This window comes from Thalassophryne amazonica, chromosome 15, assembly GCF_902500255.1.
Source record: "Thalassophryne amazonica chromosome 15, fThaAma1.1, whole genome shotgun sequence".
NCBI lineage: Eukaryota > Metazoa > Chordata > Actinopteri > Batrachoidiformes > Batrachoididae > Thalassophryne > Thalassophryne amazonica.
This window is the reverse complement of record NC_047117.1, coordinates 74,525,220-74,546,007: the sequence shown is the minus strand read 5'-3', so window position 1 is coordinate 74,546,007 and position 20,788 is coordinate 74,525,220. Positions and strand designations below refer to the sequence as shown.

The following is a 20,788-nucleotide window of genomic DNA, read 5'->3' as shown; positions in this document are numbered from 1 at the left end:
TATGATGATATCCTTTATCAACTACCAAAGTTTGATGTGGATCTGATCCAGATAACAGATTTTGTGGCCATTTAAATTTAACATTGAAATCCCCATATAATGTATATTTACATTATTTTTAAACAAGTGTACCACAATCACACAGATATTTGAAAGTGAGGTGCAGACCAGTGTCGCTGACCAAACGATCCCCCCTAAAAATCGGCCCACCCTGCCTTCACTGCGCATACGTCATTAGCCGCGGTTCACAGATTATCACCTCTTTCTGCTTCAAACTGCACTCCAGTCGTCATCTATCTGAGCGACAGATATCTTAAGCTTTTGTACAACAATCATTTCCACATAAATTCAGCATTATTTCATCATAAAAGACAGAGGAAGCGATCAGAGCGCCGCAGCTACACAAGCTGCCAGCTGATGCGTTCACTGCACATCAGTCATTTCAGAGTCACCAAGTATCGGTGCTTAAAACTGCTTAAAACTGCCTTTAGAATTATTCAAGAGGTTCTACCTTGACATGATGGTTAATAATCGCATTAATCCATTTGATCGCTTTGAGTGAACAGACTCTCAGATGAGCTGCTGAGCTCCGAAGTGACGCATGCGCAGAGGCAGGTCGGACCAATTTTTAGGGGCGAACTGTTTGGTCTGCGACACCGGCACTAACTATCACCTGACAAAGTTTGATCCACATTTGAACCGGATTGTGTATTTTGTGGACATTTGAATGTAATATTGAAAAGCCCATTTGGTGTACATTTTGTACACCAAAAAAAAAGAAAAGTGCCTCAATAACTCATAAACTGGCACTCTCAATGAATACACTAAGTTTGATCTACATCTGCTCCATATTGCAGATTTAGCAGATACCCCAAATGCACAAATGTCACCAACGTGTAAACCAATGCAAATCGGTCGGTCATTCCATCAAAACCTCAAAAACAGCACATTTGTCTTTTAAAGAAACTGTGAGTAACATAGGAGCGTTTCGTTTTCATGCTGGTGGCACGTCGTCCTACGTGTGCTCCAGATACTGGGTAAGCAAAGAAGGGAGAGGGAGGAGGGGAAGGAGCTTCAGCCGAGTCCGACCAATCAGATTCCTAATCTGGAAACGACACAACTGACAGAGGCTCCTCGGACAAACTGGAGGGAGAGACACAGAGCGACAACCTCAACAAGAATCTGAAGCATGTCTGTGTATAACTGACAACTAGCGCAAGAGTGAGGAACTACAGCAGAACATAATGGGGTACCTTCATATGCAAGGAGCAGTTGTTGTGTCTTTCCACCAGAGGGTGCTACATCAACAGGTCGCTGGTTGTTGCCATCTCTGAGGTTGAAATCAGCTCCATAGTCCAATAATACTAAGACCTGATCAGCACTGTCCAGTCTAACAGCCGCATGGAGAGGACTGTCACCGCCTCGGCCCACGTTAACCCTCGCTCCTGGAAAAGATCGCAGGCAAAATATATCAAATACAACCAAACACGCAGCAACACAGAAAATACTGGAATAAATTAGATTATTCTACTTCATTTAGAGTCTGTCTTTACAGTGCATTGCTTCGTGCTTCATTTAGAGTCTGTCTTTACAGTACATTGCTTCATGCTTGATTTAGAGTCTGTCTTTACAGTACACTGCTTTGTGCTTCATTTAGAGTATGTCTTTACAGTGCAGTGCTTCATGTTTCATTTAGAGACTGTAATTAAATTACTATATTAGAAGAAATGTAATTGTGTTAAAAATGCACAAATATTAATTCTGCACTCTAGAGTATCCTTCTTGTTGCATATTAAAATCTCTCTTCTCACCATCAAAAAAGGACTAATTGATCATTTATCGCATGCACCAATATAATTCTGTCAAATGAGATGTCTACAAGCACGTAATCCTGCCACCCTATAAAACCTGTGTATCATTCCATTCATAGCAGACTTTACATCAGATGTAATCCCCTTTAAAGAACATGTTGCACGGTTTTTAATTTCCCAGTTAGCAAGACAACATTAAAGTACTCATGATTGTAAGTCTCTCCGCACACATGTACTAAAAAAAACGTCTCACTCTGCAATTCTCTGCATTTTTCAGTGTGTGGCGCACATTTTAGAATGAGCAGAAACATCTCGATGACTGACAGACAGAAGGAAACAAACCTGCTCTGTATGAAAACAAAGCTTCTGAGCTGCCGTTCGAAAGTGATGACTCGGATTTACAGACAGGAGACGACACACTTCACCCCAAAATGCTTAACATTTTCCAGAGTGTCAGATTTTTTTTTACCTAAAGTGTGGTGACACGCTGTTTGTGTGGATGCTGGTTTACTGAAGCTGTGGACATGGACGCGGGGACATCTGCATGACTCTTTTTGAACAGACTGTCTGGACACGGAGGTGGATTTGTTACATTGGAAAAAGTCAGAATACATTATTTCCAGGAGTTAATGGATGTTAATTTACGTGCCACAATCGTGAGAGCGGCTGAGCTGCAGCTGGTGATCTAGTGCGCGCACGCGGCTTCTTTGATTATGCAGAGTTTACATTTGGCATTAAATCCATAACAGAACAGTGAGTCTGGCATGTTCAGGATTTTACCCCTTTTGTGTTGTGGCAAGATTTCTTTTTTGTTACTTTGAGAGAAAGTGAATTTGGAGCTGGAAGGTGTGTATGTCTGTGTGGTGCGAAACTCACTCTGTGTGTGTGTGTGGTGTGGTGTTGTGTGTGTACTGTGCAGCTGATGAGATGCTCGTTTTTCCCCAGCAGCAGATGTTTTTTTTTCAATTTTATTGATAACAACACTCATAACTAATCGTGCACAAAACTGATCCTCCAGCAGAGATTGTTATTGACAGGTTGCGTTTATAACTCATGGCCGCAGCTGCACATAAACCTTCTTGGAGCCGCAGCTTTTACCATGATTGCATCAAAATTAACAGTTTCACTTAAAAATGTGTCATCATAACACGACATCACACTTATGCAAACTTTGGAATTAAACTGTGCCTCCATTCTTAACGTTAGCAGCTACATTCCATTGAAGCGCACACTGGGACACTTTGAATAGCTACGTCACTTGTCTGAAATACCCAAGTACTCACAAGTACTTTGGTTTCGGACATCTCCGTTTGTTATGAATGCCGTATACTATGAAACCAGTCACGGAAGTGCACAACGTAATCCCGGTGAATCACTGGATGGTCACTAACAGCCTAAATCTTAATGTTTACATGAAAACACAAGTCATAGACATAAGACTGAAAATATGATTCTCTGGTGTGAACAGCAGACTTTTGCACTGCATGCTCATTTTACCTTTAACCATAACTAATTAAACACAACCACAAATTTGAAAAACACTGTGTAAAGATTTTTAATTCATGAAGGTTTTCATCTAGGTTTTCACTTTCAAGGAGCAGATTTCTAAATGAAAATATCCCTGATCAAATAAGATAATTATAAAAGGGGGCATAATCATAATATCATGTAACGATTCAGATATATTGATGAAACCGCCGATGTGGATTTATCTGCCAATTGCTTTTGTATCATTTCCACATACATAGTGTGGCCGAAGTGGAATTTACCATTTAGCCACATTGGAGAAGCATTAAAATATCGTAGCACTAGCACAGCCTACCTCTGACATTTTCATGTGTTTGTCATTAAATGTTAAATATTTCCAAAGTCCCACAATTCTGAGTGTTTTCAGATTCTTCTGCTATACATAGCGAGATGGTGGCATAATGGTCTGCACTTTGGACTGGGACGCCAGCGATCTGGGTTCGCGTCCCGATCGCAGCCATGCTCCCAACTGGCACTCTTAACAACAGTGCTGGGAAGGAGTGAGAGACACGTGCCGTGGGCCCTTCTGGAAACAAGCTTCGTGCTTTCGTTGGCTACCCACGTTAAATATGATCCTCTTCTCTTCTTCTTCTATACATCATATGCAGAAAAATAACCCTTCACCCCCCCCACCACACAACAAATACATGCACACAGGCCAAGAATTACCACCGTTACAAAATCGGAAGGAAAAAAACTGACATGCAAAGTGAAAATTGCTACATTGCACAATACCACCTTATTTAAGGTGATAAAAGTAGGATAAATTACACTGAATCATGCTCACTGTGTTCATGTTGTGCCAATTTTGCAAAGAACATATGTTGCACAGATTACTGTAGCCACTAAAACATTTTTCTAAATTGTTCTGAAGAAATCTTTTGTTTTGATTTGGGATTTTTTTAATTCACAACTTTTGTATTTATCCCATGCACCAAGTTTAACTGCTTTAAATGAGACAACCAGGAAGTCCTGCCTTCCTATAAAAAAACACGTGCCTGAGTGTGTGTGAATTTGTTCTTATGAAGGAGACAATAACTCCTCTTTCCATGACAAAAACTCCTGTAACAGTGGAATGTGCCATTCATTTCTAAACTAGACGCTGTGTTGATCCGGGACGTCGTCTGACTAGCACAGAAATTGCGGAAGACGTGGACATCAGCACTTTTTCGGCACATTGAGACAGACGTGCGGAGGAATTCCGTGCGTCGGGACGTTTCCGCATGGCGCAAAGCAATGCCGTGATGAAGCCTCACAGGACATGTTGGGGCATGTCCAGCTCATGCACAATTTCTCGGATAGTCACATGACTGAAAAGCCACCGAAACCGTCTGAGCCATCTGAAAGCCGTCCTGTGAGACCAACACGGAGGTGGTTTTGTGCCGCGCCATGAGTGGCACGGTGGCGCATCCCCCGCTCCTCTTTCCATGAAAAAAACTCCTGTAACAGTGAAATGTGCCGAAAAAGTGCTGATGTCCACATCTTCTGCCTTTTTTGTGGAAGTCAGACGACGTCCCGGATCAACAAAGCCTTCACGTTGGAAATGATCTGGTTGTTTCAGCGGGGTTTCAGCCTGTCGATCAGCGCTCGGAGTGCGCCACGCTCTCAGACACTGTGGGCGGTCTTTAAACCGACTGGAGCACTCCTTAATCTGTGTAATCCCCATAAAATCGTCGCTGAAAGCCATATGAATTTTTTGAATGGTGTCCACCTGGAGGTCTCTCACAGTTTCTGGAAAAATTTGATGCAGCAAAGCTCCAAATCATTCAGACATTTTATTCGCAATAAAAATCCGACGAGGGGGGTGGACCACTGCTCACAGGTGAATGACGCAACCGACAGGCGTGAAAAAACTCACGCATGCGCACGAAGGTTCAAGGTTGGCTGATGCAATCACACGTGATTCAAATCCATATGGTTTTTGCAAAAAATAAAAAGGTCGGATACTTTTCTAACAGACCTCGTATATACAGTCTACGGCATGTACCCTGTAAAATACAGTGAGTGAACAGAAAGATAAATGAATGTTGACCCCCTCCAGTTTGTTAACACAATAACTCAAAAACCTACCAAGGCCACTCCTGCATGTCTCACGTCACAGAAGCACAATACATTTTACAGTCCATTTCCCTGTGACAGGCCTGTGATAGACTGGCGTCCTGTCCAGGGTGCACCCTACCTCACACCCATGACTGCTGGGATAGGCTCCAGCCCCCAGTAACCCTTAATTGGAGTAAGCGGGTGTAGAAAATGGAAGGATTTCCCTGTGACTTTAGTAAACATTTATAAATCAATCAATAAATAAATAAATAAATCACTGAATTGTAGAAGCAACTCCAGGCGAAAAGAAGCATGAGCCAACAGGCAGCATATAAATGTGAGTGATGATCAGTCCTGTAGTATGTCAAAAGAAATAGTACAGATGCACTCAGTTACAAATGCAAAGTGTCTTGTGTACAGCAGGGGGCAGTAGACACACCTCTGTGTAACAGAACTCGGGAACAGGCGGTTTGCTGGTGCAAGCAGCTCACGTAAAGAGGTGAGCCCAGGGGATGATCATAGTCTGGATCTGCTCCATGAGACAACAGAGTCTCCACACAGTGGCTATTACCTATAAACACAAATGCACAATATAAAGAGCCATTTTTTTAACATGTCAAAACAAAACGTTTTAATGTAAAGTGTGGCACTGTTTCAACTTTCATTTTCTCTAAATCACTTTTCTTTCTTCTCCTTCCTGTAATTTGCTTATCCTCCCATTTACCCCATCATACAAATGTCAGGTATATAATTCAGCCAAAGTACATACAAATCTACAAAAATCATGAGCTCGTGTTAAGGCTGGTGCTGTCTGTACCTCTCTTGCAAGCTTCATGCAGAGCTGAAGGGAAGTGTGCGTGTGGCATGTGAGTATTTGCTCCGTTCTGCAGCAACAGTTCCATGCAGCCAACACCCGGATGCACAACAGTTGTACAGCGGAGTGACGCCATCGATGGTGGTAGCATTCACCTGAGAGCACACACACACACACACACACACACAAAGAGCAACTATAATGCACACAAATAGGTGGTGGAAGGGGCTGTCTGAAGACCTGTGTGGTCTCTCTTTTAAACTTTGAATTCTTGTGTTATTGTAGATATGTGTTGCTGTTGTTTTTGTTTGTTTTTGCTTTTGTTTTGTAAATTCATCTGGGAAAAAATTTTACAATTTTATAAATCAGGATCTAGACTTTTATGTCATATGCATATGGCACACAGAAGATGATGCTTAATACCTATGATACAAATGTGCCTTGGGGACTGAAGTGACCTGTCACCTGCCTCTGTAACTAGCTTAAGTGTCCTAAAAAAAACATGGCTCAAAAGACAAGGTAAGTTAACTAGCAACTGAGAAGTTATGATGTAAACTTTATGCTCATGGTGACAACTGCAGTAGAGTCATCAAACAACTTTCAAGCAGCCAAGGAATATAGTGTGACAGAGTGTAATGCAAAGCATAATGTGTTTCTCCAGCTAAAAATTTCTCAACAACATTTCTCAATATTTCACATTTTCGAGAAATGTTGGTTTCTCAGAATGCAAAAGATGGAGAACCACATCCCACTTTTCTTTGGTCAGGCTTCTCAAATCACTCCTCATACACACATTTTCTTTTTATGAAAAGGTTTGGTGTTCAGAAGTCTTTTTCCTAAAATATGTCTTAATATCTTACATTCAGAACAATACAGTAAATTTGAAACAATCGTTTGCGATGTTGTGAATCTACTGTACTGCAGTATTAAAACAAATTACATTCTTTATCTGTAATCATTTCTCATCCAGCATGGTAATCCCCTGCATGTAACAGTTAAAAAAATTCTGCATTCAAACAGTATTTTTTTTTTTCAGAAATAGAAAAACACAACCTAAAAAATACTGCAAAGTTACACCTTCAGTGACTGTTCAACATATTTTAAAAGTGGATTTAAGTGCTTAAAGCCACATATAGTTAATTAGATTTTTCTCCAGTTTTCATAAAGACAAAAAAAATGATGAAAAGGGTAAAATACTTACATTAGCTCCAGCATGTATTAATGCCCTGACACAGGCAGGGTGGCCTGACAGGCACGCCTCGTGGAGGGGGGTGACCTGGTCAATGGTGACAATGTTAGCGTGGTGCCCCTGAAAAACAAAAAGATACATTGTTGTTTATTGATGGCCGCTGTCTTTAAGGATGTACATTTTGTTTGTTTTTTTAATATCAAATTATACACTCTGCAATAGCAGTCACTGTAGAAATGAAGGATTTTATCACATCAGGTCTGACAGCATGTACTGGTGCCATGCAACATAGTATCCACCACAGATTGGAACTGCCCTGGGTTCTGGTTGGAGACCATCCAGGCAGACAACCAGTCCACTCTCGCTTCCTAAAAGTAGCTGTTTATCCATTGCAGTCAGGTAAACATGAAGGTCCTCTTAGCTTTCTTCAGCTACTGAGATCCTCAACACTAAGAATCCTGCATGTTGGTTCATGCTCTGGAATGGCACATGGTCTTAGTCCCATAGCCCACATTAATTCACTTGTTAGAGTTCAGGTCTAACAACTATATAGTGGGACTTGGCAGCACCAGGACCCTGTAGACTTGGACCTTTATTCTCTTACAAAGGTATGAACATCGCAACATCTCTCTGTCCAGTCCTCTCATATTTCCATAAACTCTTCACAGGTGTCTCTCGATCTCAAAGGCTGAGGACTGAATGACAAAATAACTATCAACAAGTTTGACACTTTCACCACATACAGATGCACTTCTGCTGTCCAAGTTCAGGAAGTGGATCTCACTTTTGATCCAGGAAAATCACAAATCCAGACACTCTGACTCCTCACTAGTGCAGCAATCAGGGCATCCATCGAGTCCACAAAGATGGCAGTATCACCCACAAAAAACAAGGTCAGGAAATTTGTAGATTCCACCCAAACACCCAATCACTGAACAAAGGGGAGCCAGAATGCAACCTATTAAATGTCAGAATACACTTTGTCTCCACCTTTTTCCCCACCTACTGGTCATTAATTTATTGCATATATCCTGAATAAAACAGTGTTGCTACTTGAGGTGACAGCAGATATCGAAATAGTTGGAAAAATCTGAACAATTTTGCTGTTGTCCTTAAATTAAATTCACAATCATACAGTACATAACTAAATTCTTAAGGCGTTGCCTCTAGTTCTGACACCTTTGTTACCTAAAAAGTTCAAATGCAGCAGCACTCTTAAAGAATCTGTGTTTACTCTACTTTGAGGCATTAATTTTGCTTTTACATCATGACCTATAATAATAGGAAATTCTTAATTGCATTATGTCCTGTAACTCATAGATGTCATATTTAACCAATCATTGTTACCTGGGCCAGCAGAGTCCGCAGAACAAGTAGGCGACCCTGAGAGGCTGCTTCATGGAGAGGTGAGCGATCTGCCCAGGACCCTGGACAGGTGACAGACACAGCCGAAAGACACAGAAATAGTTCTATTGTAAGTAAAGAGAAATGTGAGTTGAAATCCCATATGCACTTTTGCCTGCTACTGTAATAATTATTACAATACGAGTTTGCAGTACAGTTTCACCCATTGTTGTAATGATTATGAGGCAAATGGTTATATTTGACTAATTATCTGTAGATATACTGTTTAAGTAAACAGGCATTAGTTAGATTATTAGCATTCTTTACAACAGCGGTTGTGATATCTGTGCATTTGCACCCACTGTTGTAATAATGTTTACAATATTGACAGTTCTTAAAAAAGCAGTTGCAAAAATGCATAAATAACCCCAAGAGTGTAATCTGGAACGAACAAACAGCAGAGGGTATCAGTGTTGTGCAGTGGTGGGCACAGCTAACTGAAAAGTTAGCTTCGATAACCATAAAGTCGCTAACTGAAAAGTTAACTTTTATAATGCTGACCCAAATAAACCGCTAAAAAAAATTTAGCGGAAGTTACCGCTAACTGCTAACTTTTAGTCCTGACTTGATCGTGGCCACACATGCATTACACTGCTGGCTACTGATAAGCCAGTAGGGGCTGCTGGGTAAATTCAGGATCACAAACACAAAAGGAATGCACTAAAAATAACTAAATAAAATAATAAAAACTTAAAGCACTGTCATCTTTATCAAAAGCAAGAAATCGCAAATATTAGAAGTCACAGTTTATCTCTACATTATATACGAGGGTAGGCTGAAAAGTTCTAAGGGTCCCCATGAAGGAGTAATGCATTAACTGCATTATAGTGAGCCTTAGAACTTTTCAGCCTACCCTAGTATTTAGAAACCGTTAACGGAGCTGTGTTCACAAACACAAAACAAATGCATGAAAAATAAGTAAATAAAAAACAAAATCCCAAACACAGTTATCATCTTTATAAAAAGCTGTAAATCACAGTATTAGAAGTCACAGTTTATCTCTGTATTATATATTTATAAACCATTAACGGCACTGCATTCACAAAACAAATGCACAAAAAATAAATAAATAAAACACAAAATCCCAAACACAGTCATCATCTTTATAAAAAGCAGTAATTCACCGTATTAATGGTCACAGTTTCTCTGTATTACGAGGTCTGTTAGAAAAATATCCAACCTTTTTTTTTTTTTTTTTGCAAAAACCTGATGGATTTGAATCACGTGTACTTGCATGAGCCAACCTTGAACCTTTGTTGTGTGGGCCGCTGAAGAGGAGGTACTGCTGGCCCACCACCACCAGAGGGCGCCCTGCCTGGAGTGCGGGCTCCAGGCACCAGAGGGCACTGCCGCCTCACAGGAGCAGCCAGGGTGACAGCTGTCACCCATCACCTGCGACAGCTGTCATCAATCACCGGATCTGCAGGGATATATCAGCAGGATGGCATCTCCACCTCATTGCCGAGATATCGCACTACCAAGGAGGTAACGAACTCAGCCAATCATTCTGTTGATTAAAACCTTAATACCTTGTTGCTTGTGTATAGGACAGCTGAAGACTGTGTGGACGTCATTGGATAAGTACTCACATTCCTACACTGCAGTATTGTATCTGACGAGAGGTGGAGGTGGTGTTTCCACCCTACGTGTTGCTGGGTGCAGCCGCACCCACATCTGACTGTTTCTGTTCCTCGCCAGCAGTACCGGATCCGACGAGCGGAGGCAGTGGCCACCTGGGAGTTCGGGACTTGGCGGCTCCAGTATTCCCGGGGTTCGGTGGCGGTGGAAATCGGGTGGTTCCGGTTCGACTTGGACAGAGTCTCCTACCTTCGAGCCTGCCCACACGACACCATTGGAATTCGGCTTGTTCCCGAAATTGAAATCAGTTGTGTTTGTTGTGCAAGTTTCACAACAGTAAAGCTTTGTTATTTGACTTTCTCCATTGTCCGTTCATTTGCGCCCCCTGTTGTGGGTCCGTGTTCCTACACTTTCACAACAACCTTTGTGCGCATGCGTGTCGATTGCGTCATTTGCTGGCAAGCAGCATTTGTGTGACAACCCCGGATCCAGACCGGTTTGGACCAATACAGTTGCATCGGTAAATTTTTTTACGCATCGTTCGTCATCTGTAAAAAAAAAAAAAAAAAAAAAAAAAATCTTGAATAATCCCGAATAGTGCCGAACATGTCCCCACGGTGAACACAGCTTTGGTTTTCATGTCAACCTATAGTCCATAAGTTATACGGATTTTTCAGAGTCATGCGGACGTACAAAAGTCAGATATTCACAGTTTGGTCTGTAATCAACCTTTTCTGCAGCATGACTCCACTTTGAAGCTGTGAACCATTGAAGCAATGCTTCGATTCAATGGCTCGTGGCTCTCTGAGTCGCTGCTCTTCAGAAGCGGTAAGTCCGCTTCGTAACCCCTCGCAAAGCCATTAAAATATCACGAGTCACTTTTGTGTATATTAAAGTCACTAACTGGGACTCTTGTTTGTTGCTGTCAAGAAATGAGAATCGTCCTCGGTTCCGTTCACACAGCTCAAAACGCTGAGCGGCTCTCTGCCGAGACAGTCCGGTCAGAATAACTTCAAAATGAATTGCCGCTTTAAATAAAACGACACCTCTTTCCAAACGTTGTAATACAGACAAGAAATTACAATCGACTAAAATGTTTTTTCCTAAAATGAAAAGTGCTGTTTTTCTTTACAAATTCCTGAAGTGAAGCACAGCAGCTGTAAGAATCAGCTCAGATATATGGAAAGACATTCATGCCATTAATGTCTGAAATGTCACTTCAATTCAATTTATTTACTTTAAGACTCAATGAAATGTTTAATTTGAGTTCAATTTCAATTTAATTGGTTTATAAAGTGCCAAATCACAACAAATCTAAATATACTAAAACAAATACATCACAACTGTACACATATCACAACTGTGATATGTGTACAGTTGTGATGTATTTGTTTTAGTATATTAGTCATGGAGATGATGAATATTGTTACTGCTGGACTGTTTCTAATTTTGATTGGTATCAATGGAAAATGTCTTCTGTGAACTGTCTGTATCTCAATATTATTAAGAACATATGCAGTCATATTTTTATTGATTTATCAACTGAAAAAAACAAATCATATATAGATTCAGGTATAACTGAAAGAATTTGGCAATAAATTTGATCCTGTTCACAGTCAGTTTTTGTTATAGTGTTTTTTTTTAGGACATCATATTTATAAATAAGTGTTCACTATGGTCCATGAAGTATAATAAATATATTAAAAGAAGTGTGACAGTGTATGTTGCACATGAATAAAAGAATGAAGATTAATGAATAACAAGACGCGTACGATTTTTTTTTATCATTGGGCAAAAATGCATCTGTCAGATTTCCACTCTGGATCCAGCCCTGTGTGTGAGGTCGTGTGTAGTGCTCTTGGCGGATTTTCATTGCAAGGAAAATGACGGAACGACTGGAGCAGCGCTACTGCATCAAATTTTGCCAGAAACTGGGAGACAGCCACGTGGAAACCATTCGGAAGATTCAGACGGCTTTCGGTGGCTTTTCATGTGACTATCCAAGAAATTGTGGAAGAGGTGGGCATCATTTTTTGGAGTCCAGCATGTCCTATGAGACTTCAACACAAAGGTGCTTTTGCTCCGCCGTTAGCAGCTTCGGCACGAATTTCACCGCCACTCTTTTCATGGCCAAATCTTCTGTCACAGTGGAATGTGCCGAAAAAGTCTTGATGTCCACCTCTTCCGCAATTTCTCGGATAGTCACACGACGTTCCCGCATCACCACAGCGTTCACTTTGGAAATATATTGTCATTTCAGCATGTTGATGGCCGACCGGAGCGTGGCTCGCTCTCCACCATTGTGCGGCCGTCTTTAAACCGGTTGTACCGCTCCTTAATCTGTGTGATGCCCATAGGATCGTCACCGAAAGTCATCTGAATCGTCCGAATTGTTTCCACCTGGCTGTCGCCCAGTTTCTGGCAAAATTTGATGCAGTAGCGCTGCTCCAGTCATTCCGTCATTTTCCTTGCAATGAAAATCCGCGAAGAGCACTACACACGACCTCACACAAATGCTGCTTGCCAGCAAAGGACGCAATCGACAGGCATTAAAAAATTCACGCATGCACACAAAGGTTCAATGTTGGTTCATGCAAGCACGCTTGATTCAAATCCATCAGGTTTTTGCAAAAAAAAAAAAAAAAAAACGTCATAAACTTTTCTAACAGACCTCGTATATTTATAAATACAGGAACGGCTCCCCCGTCAATGCGACTGGGAAAATCTACACATTATCCGTCACACTGAGCTTCCCCACCAAAGAAAACCCACGTACGTTTGTGTTTACATAAAAATACAACAATAAGTGTCGTTTCACTTTTAAAAAGTAAAAGATGTGCATGTACACACTGTCTTTAACCCTCCTGGGTCCAAGGGCACTTGCCTGGCATAAATGTTTTATTATTGCTGTTAAAAGCTCACCCTGCATCCCACAATCAAGTAATATGTCTCTTTTTTGTCAGGACAACCTGTACTTTCAGAAATATATGCTATAGTGGTGTTTTATAAGTGTAATAAAGGTTTACAATCAAAAATAAGAAAAGAAAAAAATAAAGCGGAAATAATTTTCACACACATTTAATCAACAAACACAGCAAACTATAACAAACAACTATTTTGACACTTTATAAAGGTAGTTGGGATCTTGTACAAAATAAAGGTTCTAACAATAAACACAAATGCACATTTTGAACAAATATAAAATGGTCTATGCATTTTGTTTGTCTTTATGCCACATCTCAAAGCAATTTCTGTCTGCTATTACACAAAGACTTACAACACAAACTTTTTACTTCCATGGAGTTGACAGTATTCACATGCGAAAGAGTAACACATTGCTTCTACAAACAATCTTTGGCCTACCATGTGAGACTACTCTGCCCTATGACTGGATATTGGAAAACCATGTGTCGGTAAACCAATTCAGATTGGACACTCACATTGCGCACGTCATCACACAGCTTCTATGAGGACTACAAGCATGGTGGACGGCTGAAACAAAAGTCAGAGGAGTGTACTTTTCAGCAAAAAAAGTAAGTTTCTATCTAATATCATTAAAAAACGGTGTATCATTTAATAAACTTGTATTTGGCAATGTATACGATGGCACCGACCCCGAGGGTTAAAGCAGACCCACTAACTGTCGATTTATGCTATGGGAGCTCATCTCCACAGAACAGACTGTTTCAGACACACAACAGACAGTAACTAACATGTTTGATTTTAGGGTTTACAAACATTTTTGGCCATAAAACTTTACTCACGTTACCAGCAAAAAAAATAAATGTTAGCAGACTGAAAGTTAGTGGAACTAAATTTAGTGGAAGCGAATTGGTCCGCTGATGGTTTTCAGAGTTAGCTGAAAAGCTAATATGCTAACAAAAAAGGCTTGCTTCGCTAATTAGCGGTTAGCAGGTTCGTGGAACTGTGCCCACCAATGGTGGTGTAACCAAAGATTTAAGCCAAAGGTTAAAGGTTATCTATGTAAGACAGAGGTAAAAACCAGTGAATGGACTGCAGGAGAAACGAGAGAGAATGTGTGCCATTTCAAGCTGGACACAATGAAAGAGTCAGAAGAAGTGCTAGAGGTGACAGAGGCTGGACGAAGTCACCAGCAAGTCACTCTCAAGTCATAATGACCACCAATTGTTTGCAGATGACTTGAGACTTGCAGATTGATGACTTGACAATGACTTGACAGTGACTTTGTCCCACTTCTGAGAGGTGACAACAGGTAGATTCTTCAACAGTTTGTCCAAAATCAGGCATCATCATCAATGTTTCCAGTCACATTACCACTTTTATGAGACGTACAGTGGGACCACAGAACTCTTCAACTTAATTCTCATATTTTAATGTAGTCCAAATTCTAAAGGTAAACAACAACGATTCAGCTGGATAATCGTTTGTCTTGTTTTAAAGAAAGTTTGAATTATTCGACAGATAGGTTAAACATAAACACACTCTAAGAGGAAGAACATGATACTCCCTTCTCTTCTCTCATATTACAAATATATTCTTTCATTCTAGAACCTAACAGGAAGTGGGAGATTTTCCATCAAAACAGAAAAGCTCCAAGCAGACGTATCAACATCAACAGGAGAAGAGCATACTTTCTTCAGCTTATATTTAGTGCCAGTGTGCAGTCACAACAGCTGTTCCATCAGTAACACCTCCCATTACCACACATACCCATATCTCCATCTCCCCATGGCACATCCAACCACCTGTACATGTACGACATTCTGAAAAAGTGGAAGTCAAAGAACTCCACCACTCATGCCTGAATGACTGTACAGGCAGTACTCAGGATCACAGAACCAGCCAAACACAAGACAAGATGCTTCAACTACTAAAAATAAGATCTAGATGCCATCTGGAGATCAAATCTCATCCACTTATGTTATTTTTGTCATGTGCGTCAGGAAAGGAAGACACATTCCTCTTCAAAAAATTTTCTCTACTTTACAGACAGGTGTCCACGGAGTGATTTTGTCACGTCAAGATTTGTCAATTGGCAATTTTGTAACCCAGTTTTCAGCTTCTTGGAGCCTGACATGGTCATAACAATCGTGCAACACAGAAATATCCACTGCCTGATTATGGATCACTGGATCATCTGTGTGTGTCTACATCAAAAAATATTGCAGGAATGGATTGTAGATTGTAATCGACAAGTCAACTGATAAAGTTGTTTCTACTGGCCAATCACTCTGAGAAGAAAAACACCCGATCGCACAATCATTTGACAAAAACAGACAGTGGGCACCCAGCCTAATGTGAATCTGTGAAGGGGGCATGGTTTTGTGCCATCTGTGGATAACATAATGCAAAACTGTGGCACAGTGCCAGCGGTTCAGGCATCAATGAATAATTATTAAATTAACCAGGTTCTATTTAGACTGGTGGTGGTGGTTGATTGTTTTTTTGTTTTTTTTTTTACTGGAAACCAGCCAGATCCAGAAACATCCTGAACCAGCTAAGCATTTCGGATAAGCAGTTGAAGATGAGTGATGAGCGAGTACTCACGCACTCATCTCACATATCGATGTAAGAATAGTTGCATGAGTTGATAGATGGACTATACCTTTCAGTGAAGTGAAACACAGCTGAATGGTATGGTCCATCTTTCACCAAATGAAACTATTCTTTTCATCGACACCAATGGAAAACATTCATCATCTGTTTTATATGACACCTAAATAGATCTGTATCATTTCATATTTTACTTAAAATTAAACAGGTGCTTCTTCTCATAACAGGAAGCAGAAGGCAGCGGGGCACAGATGGGTCTGTTGCTGCCCAGCAGTTGACTCCCCCACCAACACACCACTGAGCAGAGGAGGAGTACATATCTCCTTTCCTCAATCCACTGAAAAACTGTGAAAGTATGGAAATTGTGCAAAGCAAAAGAAAGTGCGACAATGTCATATTCTAGCAATGCGAATGCGTGTTACTTAATTTCACGGAAAAGCAGACCTTTGTCACCACTCACTGCAACTGCCACAATGCAGTGAGTGATCAAAACCGAATACACTTTATCGAGACAGCTTTGAGAACAATCAATCATATATTGCCCGGTAGGGGTCCTGCCAGGAAAGCAGATGTGCATGTCTTGGCTTATTATTAACATGTGTAAAGCGGGGAACACAGTGTAACCACAAGTGGTGGACCATTTATTTGTGAACAAATTAACATATAGAGCCATACAGACATTGCAACCACAGGTGGTGATCTGACTTGGTGAATTATGTCTCAACAGTGCATTGCGTGTGCGCTACACAGCAACTTGTCTAATCTCATCTGACAGTACTTGTAGCCTATAAAGATGTCCCTGCGACCAGTGTGGCTACTAGATTTTGCTTCCTTTTATCATGGAAGAATTGTGACAAAAAAAAAATTATGGAGTCATTCGACAGAGTGAAACATATGGTACAAAATGCAAGATAAATTAAACGAAAATGCATGATACATGCCATCGCACATGCAATGTGACAAATAATAAATGATCAGTAGTGTTCAGAATAATCAGCATTAGAGCTGGAACAGATCAGATCTGTGTAACTTTCAATACTATTTGGGAATTTTTGTGTGTGTGTGTGTGTGTGTGTCAGAGTAAGTGTAATAATTTCCTTACATAATTTAATGTAAATTAATTTTACTGGCTCGATATCCAGGTCAGAATGGCATTTTAACACGTATTTTGCGAGCGTTTTTCTGAGTGTGTTCAGTTGCAAATCCCCACTGAAAATGCATTAACATCCAGGAACTTTGTCAATATTTTGCCTGGTTAGGAGGTGTCATGTCGCTGTCCATGAAAAGGACATTTGCGTTTAGTAGCCACCATTGGGAGTGTGGACTCTAGTTCTCATATATAACCTCTATGAACATAACTGAATAATGAACTGTCAAAACAATAACAGCAAACATAACAATAATAAGAACAACCTGCAAACCAGTATAAATAATGCCTCATTGACAGCAACCATTAATGTGTGTATGAAGCCATTTCTGTACCTGTCTTTGGAAATAGGAGCAACGAGTGGAGCGTACCAGTTGATTCCAACCTCACAATGGGCATCCAGGTAGATCAGCACCTGGAACACATTTTGTGTACAGTGATGTGATGGTAACAGCCATCAGCTTTACCAAATGCCCCGTCACATGACCACATAAACAAAAGGAGTGCTGACTACTGCAGGAATGTTCAAGAACCTCATTCTCACTTGGCACCCAAGTTTAAATGCCCAGTTACATTGTGGCAGATAGAGAAAAAGGACTGGTTACGTATTTTCTCCGTTGGTAACTACGTCAGTCTCTCATGGAGTTGGGACAATAACAGACACATGACTTCACATTTCCACGGAGGTCTGCACTGGGCAGAAGTATTATCCTGTTTTACAGACTAATAAGCTGCATTTGAAAAGTGTATGGTGCTCTGGAAGCATGACGTCATGTTTCCTGTCTTGAACATGCTCCTGTGTCTTCTCAGATTTTATATATAATATATATATAATATATATATATATGTTGGTCCTTCTCAGCTTACTGGACTTCTGACCAACCAGAATGAACAGCTGGACAACAGCAGGAAAAATAAATGACATGCAGAGGACAAAACAGCAAAAAATGAGCAAGCAGTGGCAAAGTTCTCTGCCTGATATCCGCTCCAAGTTCTGAATACGGCAAAACTTTCAGACGGTCTTGGCTGACACCAGAAGGTGCACATTTTGCAGATGGGAAAATGACTTTTGCTGGACAAAAACAAACATGAAGGTACAGAATCAGTTCCTCATAAGTTTCCTTGATCCATCACAGTGTGACTGGGGCTTAAAACAACCACAAAAAATTCCAATAAGACCTCACAAAAAAAAAAAAAAAAAAACCTGTGAGATCTGCAACACTGCCTATGAATTATACTGTCATGTTCAGATGTTTGTTTTAATATAATTATGCAAAATGTAATGTAAAAACAGAAAGATCAGGATGTAGAAACTGTAACTCAAGCCAACTATTGGTATTATTCCACCTTTCTAATTTTGTGTAAATCGTTTCTTCTATACTTGTGTGAGGAAAGCTGACAATAATCATTTGAACTGTACCATGACTGTGAAACCATAATATATATTGAATCATAAGAGACGTGTACTGTTACACCCAAATTATAAATTTGAGGGGTGCTTGTCAAGTCTCAGTGTCAGACTATAACAAAAGTCACCAACATTTTGAAAGTACTGTAGTAGCCCCATCAAAAGTAGCCAGTAATAAAAGCAGATACAGTACTATCAGCAGTAGTAGTGATAAGTTATAACTGTAGAGTGAAATCAAACAAAAATATCATACCTGTCCTTTAGTGGCCTTCTTGGCTCCAATACTTCTGGCCTGGATGAGACCTTCCCTCTTGTCATTTCTGAAGAGTTTCACCAGACCGTTCCATTGCTTGATGTACTCCTCCAAACGCTCCTTAAGATGAACTGCACAAATATTCACACAAGAGGGCCACAAAGAAAAGTGTACTGAATCAAGAGTGAAGAACACAATGTGCAGTAGATCTGACTGATTAAGTAATATGTGCACTTCATAAGTGTGCCCTGTTCTATCCATCCTGGTTCTGTGCCGCAATCTACAGACTGCGCAGCGCTTGCTTGCCTCTTTCTCACAGTGCAACACAACTGTTTCCCATCCTGCCACATCCAATTTAATACGTCAATTTAGAGAGAAGCCTGAAAAGATCACAGATTTCAGAAGATGATCTGAAACGTGAGCAAAGTGATACAGAAATGCTACATAATATAAACTCATACACTGAAGTGGTCAATGTCAAATCTCTGCACTCTCTGCTTGATTTGTCCTCGGCTACATGTTGAAATAGGCTAAAGGACAAGTTCTTTTCTACTCAGAAAAACCAACCAAAGGAGGTGGTCACAGTTTGGATTAAACTGAACCATGGTCCGTTTTATTTGTAGAGTGAAAACAATTGCAGGAAACTGAAGGCAGGTTACTATCACCTATTTAACAGGCGAAGAAAGAAATCGACTATAATTTACTTAATTGAAAGTAGAGAATTTTTGGATATTGCAGTGTTCTATTAAAAATGGAGCTTTAGTGCTATTGGTTCCTAAAAAGTTACTGCTTTATATGACATTACAGAGACATTCCTCTCTGTAATGTCACACAAATCATTCATGTTACCAATTTAAAACCTGGTGACTCTCTGCACTTCAACAATTCCATCTCTCGCTGCATGTCTTTTGTCCTGGTTAAAGGTAAAACAACACCCGTTTTGTCCTCGTCACTGTGGCAGGAAGTAAAAGTCAGAAAACGTTAACTTTTGACATCTAATGCTATCACATACTGTTGATACAAATACAATAATGGTGGGGGAAAAGGCTCATTTCCCCCCTCCATTCAAAAGGAACTATCCACCAAATGACAAACAATGCCAGACTGTGCATCAACACCCAAACAATATCAGGAGCTGCAGTGTGCACAGATGATCTTATTAGGTCATAATAATCAGACCAAATTATAACATGAACCCTGGTTCCTGGAAGGACGCCTTCTTCAACCATTTACTGCCCTGCATGTTTTCATGTCTACCTGTGCAGCTCACACATGATTATTAAACTCTGGTATTTCCTAGCTCCTTAATGGTCTGAGCACGCCTAATAGAGTTAATTAGCTGTGGGTGGAGCAGAGGAGAAGCAGGGCAGGTGCACACCAGGAGCACATCTGGCCAGCCCCAAGTTAGGCAATCCATTAATTATAGTGCGAGTTCCAAAAGGCGACCTTTGTTGCTGAAGTCATCTATCATGACGATCTCAGCCAGTATCTTCTCGGTGTCCTCTTGATGACGCTGTGGACGGTTCTCATCAGTGTAGACCAACCTTCATTGTGGAAGACTATCACACACTTGAAGTCATTAATCTTTCATCATAATGCCAGTACTACACCTGGAGAAAGTTGAAAAAGAAACAGTATAATGCTTGTGTCTGTGTGAACAACTGCCCCGGGTACAACTCATTTAGCTAGTACAGCTAATTTACACATTCTTTTACAGTTTAAAATACAATATATCTGTCTTGTACAAAGTGAGTTATGAGACGTTTCTCAGCCACACTGCCTCAAAATTCGTTAAGTTCTGTATTTTCGGGAATATAAGCACATTTACCACTTCATGCAAGAAGAAGCTAAATTAATTTAATTGCCACATTATTTATTTATAAGGCACACGTGTTAAGGAGCGCAGCAACAAGTTAATTAATGTCATGATACAGGCACAAAATGTGAACCAGACTGCTATTATTTATAACACAAACGCTGCTTAGCACTGGAAGGTTTAAAAGCTGATGTTTTTGTTACATGCGCAAACTGCAAGTAAACTGCTTCTTTCAGCCACTGAACAGATGTGAGGTTAACGCACAA

At 40.4% G+C, this 20,788-nt stretch overlaps 1 protein-coding gene across 1 annotated transcript; it reads right to left on the bottom strand.

Annotated features, from left to right (window-relative positions):
• Nucleotides 1-733: 733 nt before the first annotated feature.
• LOC117526637 (ankyrin repeat and SOCS box protein 5-like) lies at nucleotides 734-20,266 on the bottom strand. The gene is given in 11 exon segments (XM_034188688.1): nucleotides 734-1,143; nucleotides 1,254-1,445; nucleotides 5,818-5,949; nucleotides 6,196-6,290; nucleotides 6,292-6,347; nucleotides 7,394-7,501; nucleotides 8,729-8,850; nucleotides 15,056-15,108; nucleotides 17,312-17,460; nucleotides 18,707-18,837; nucleotides 20,153-20,266. Coding segments are annotated over 11 exon segments (1,191 nt in total). The 5' UTR covers nucleotides 20,178-20,266; the 3' UTR covers nucleotides 734-1,015.
• Between the last annotated feature and the right edge of the window lie 522 nt (nucleotides 20,267-20,788).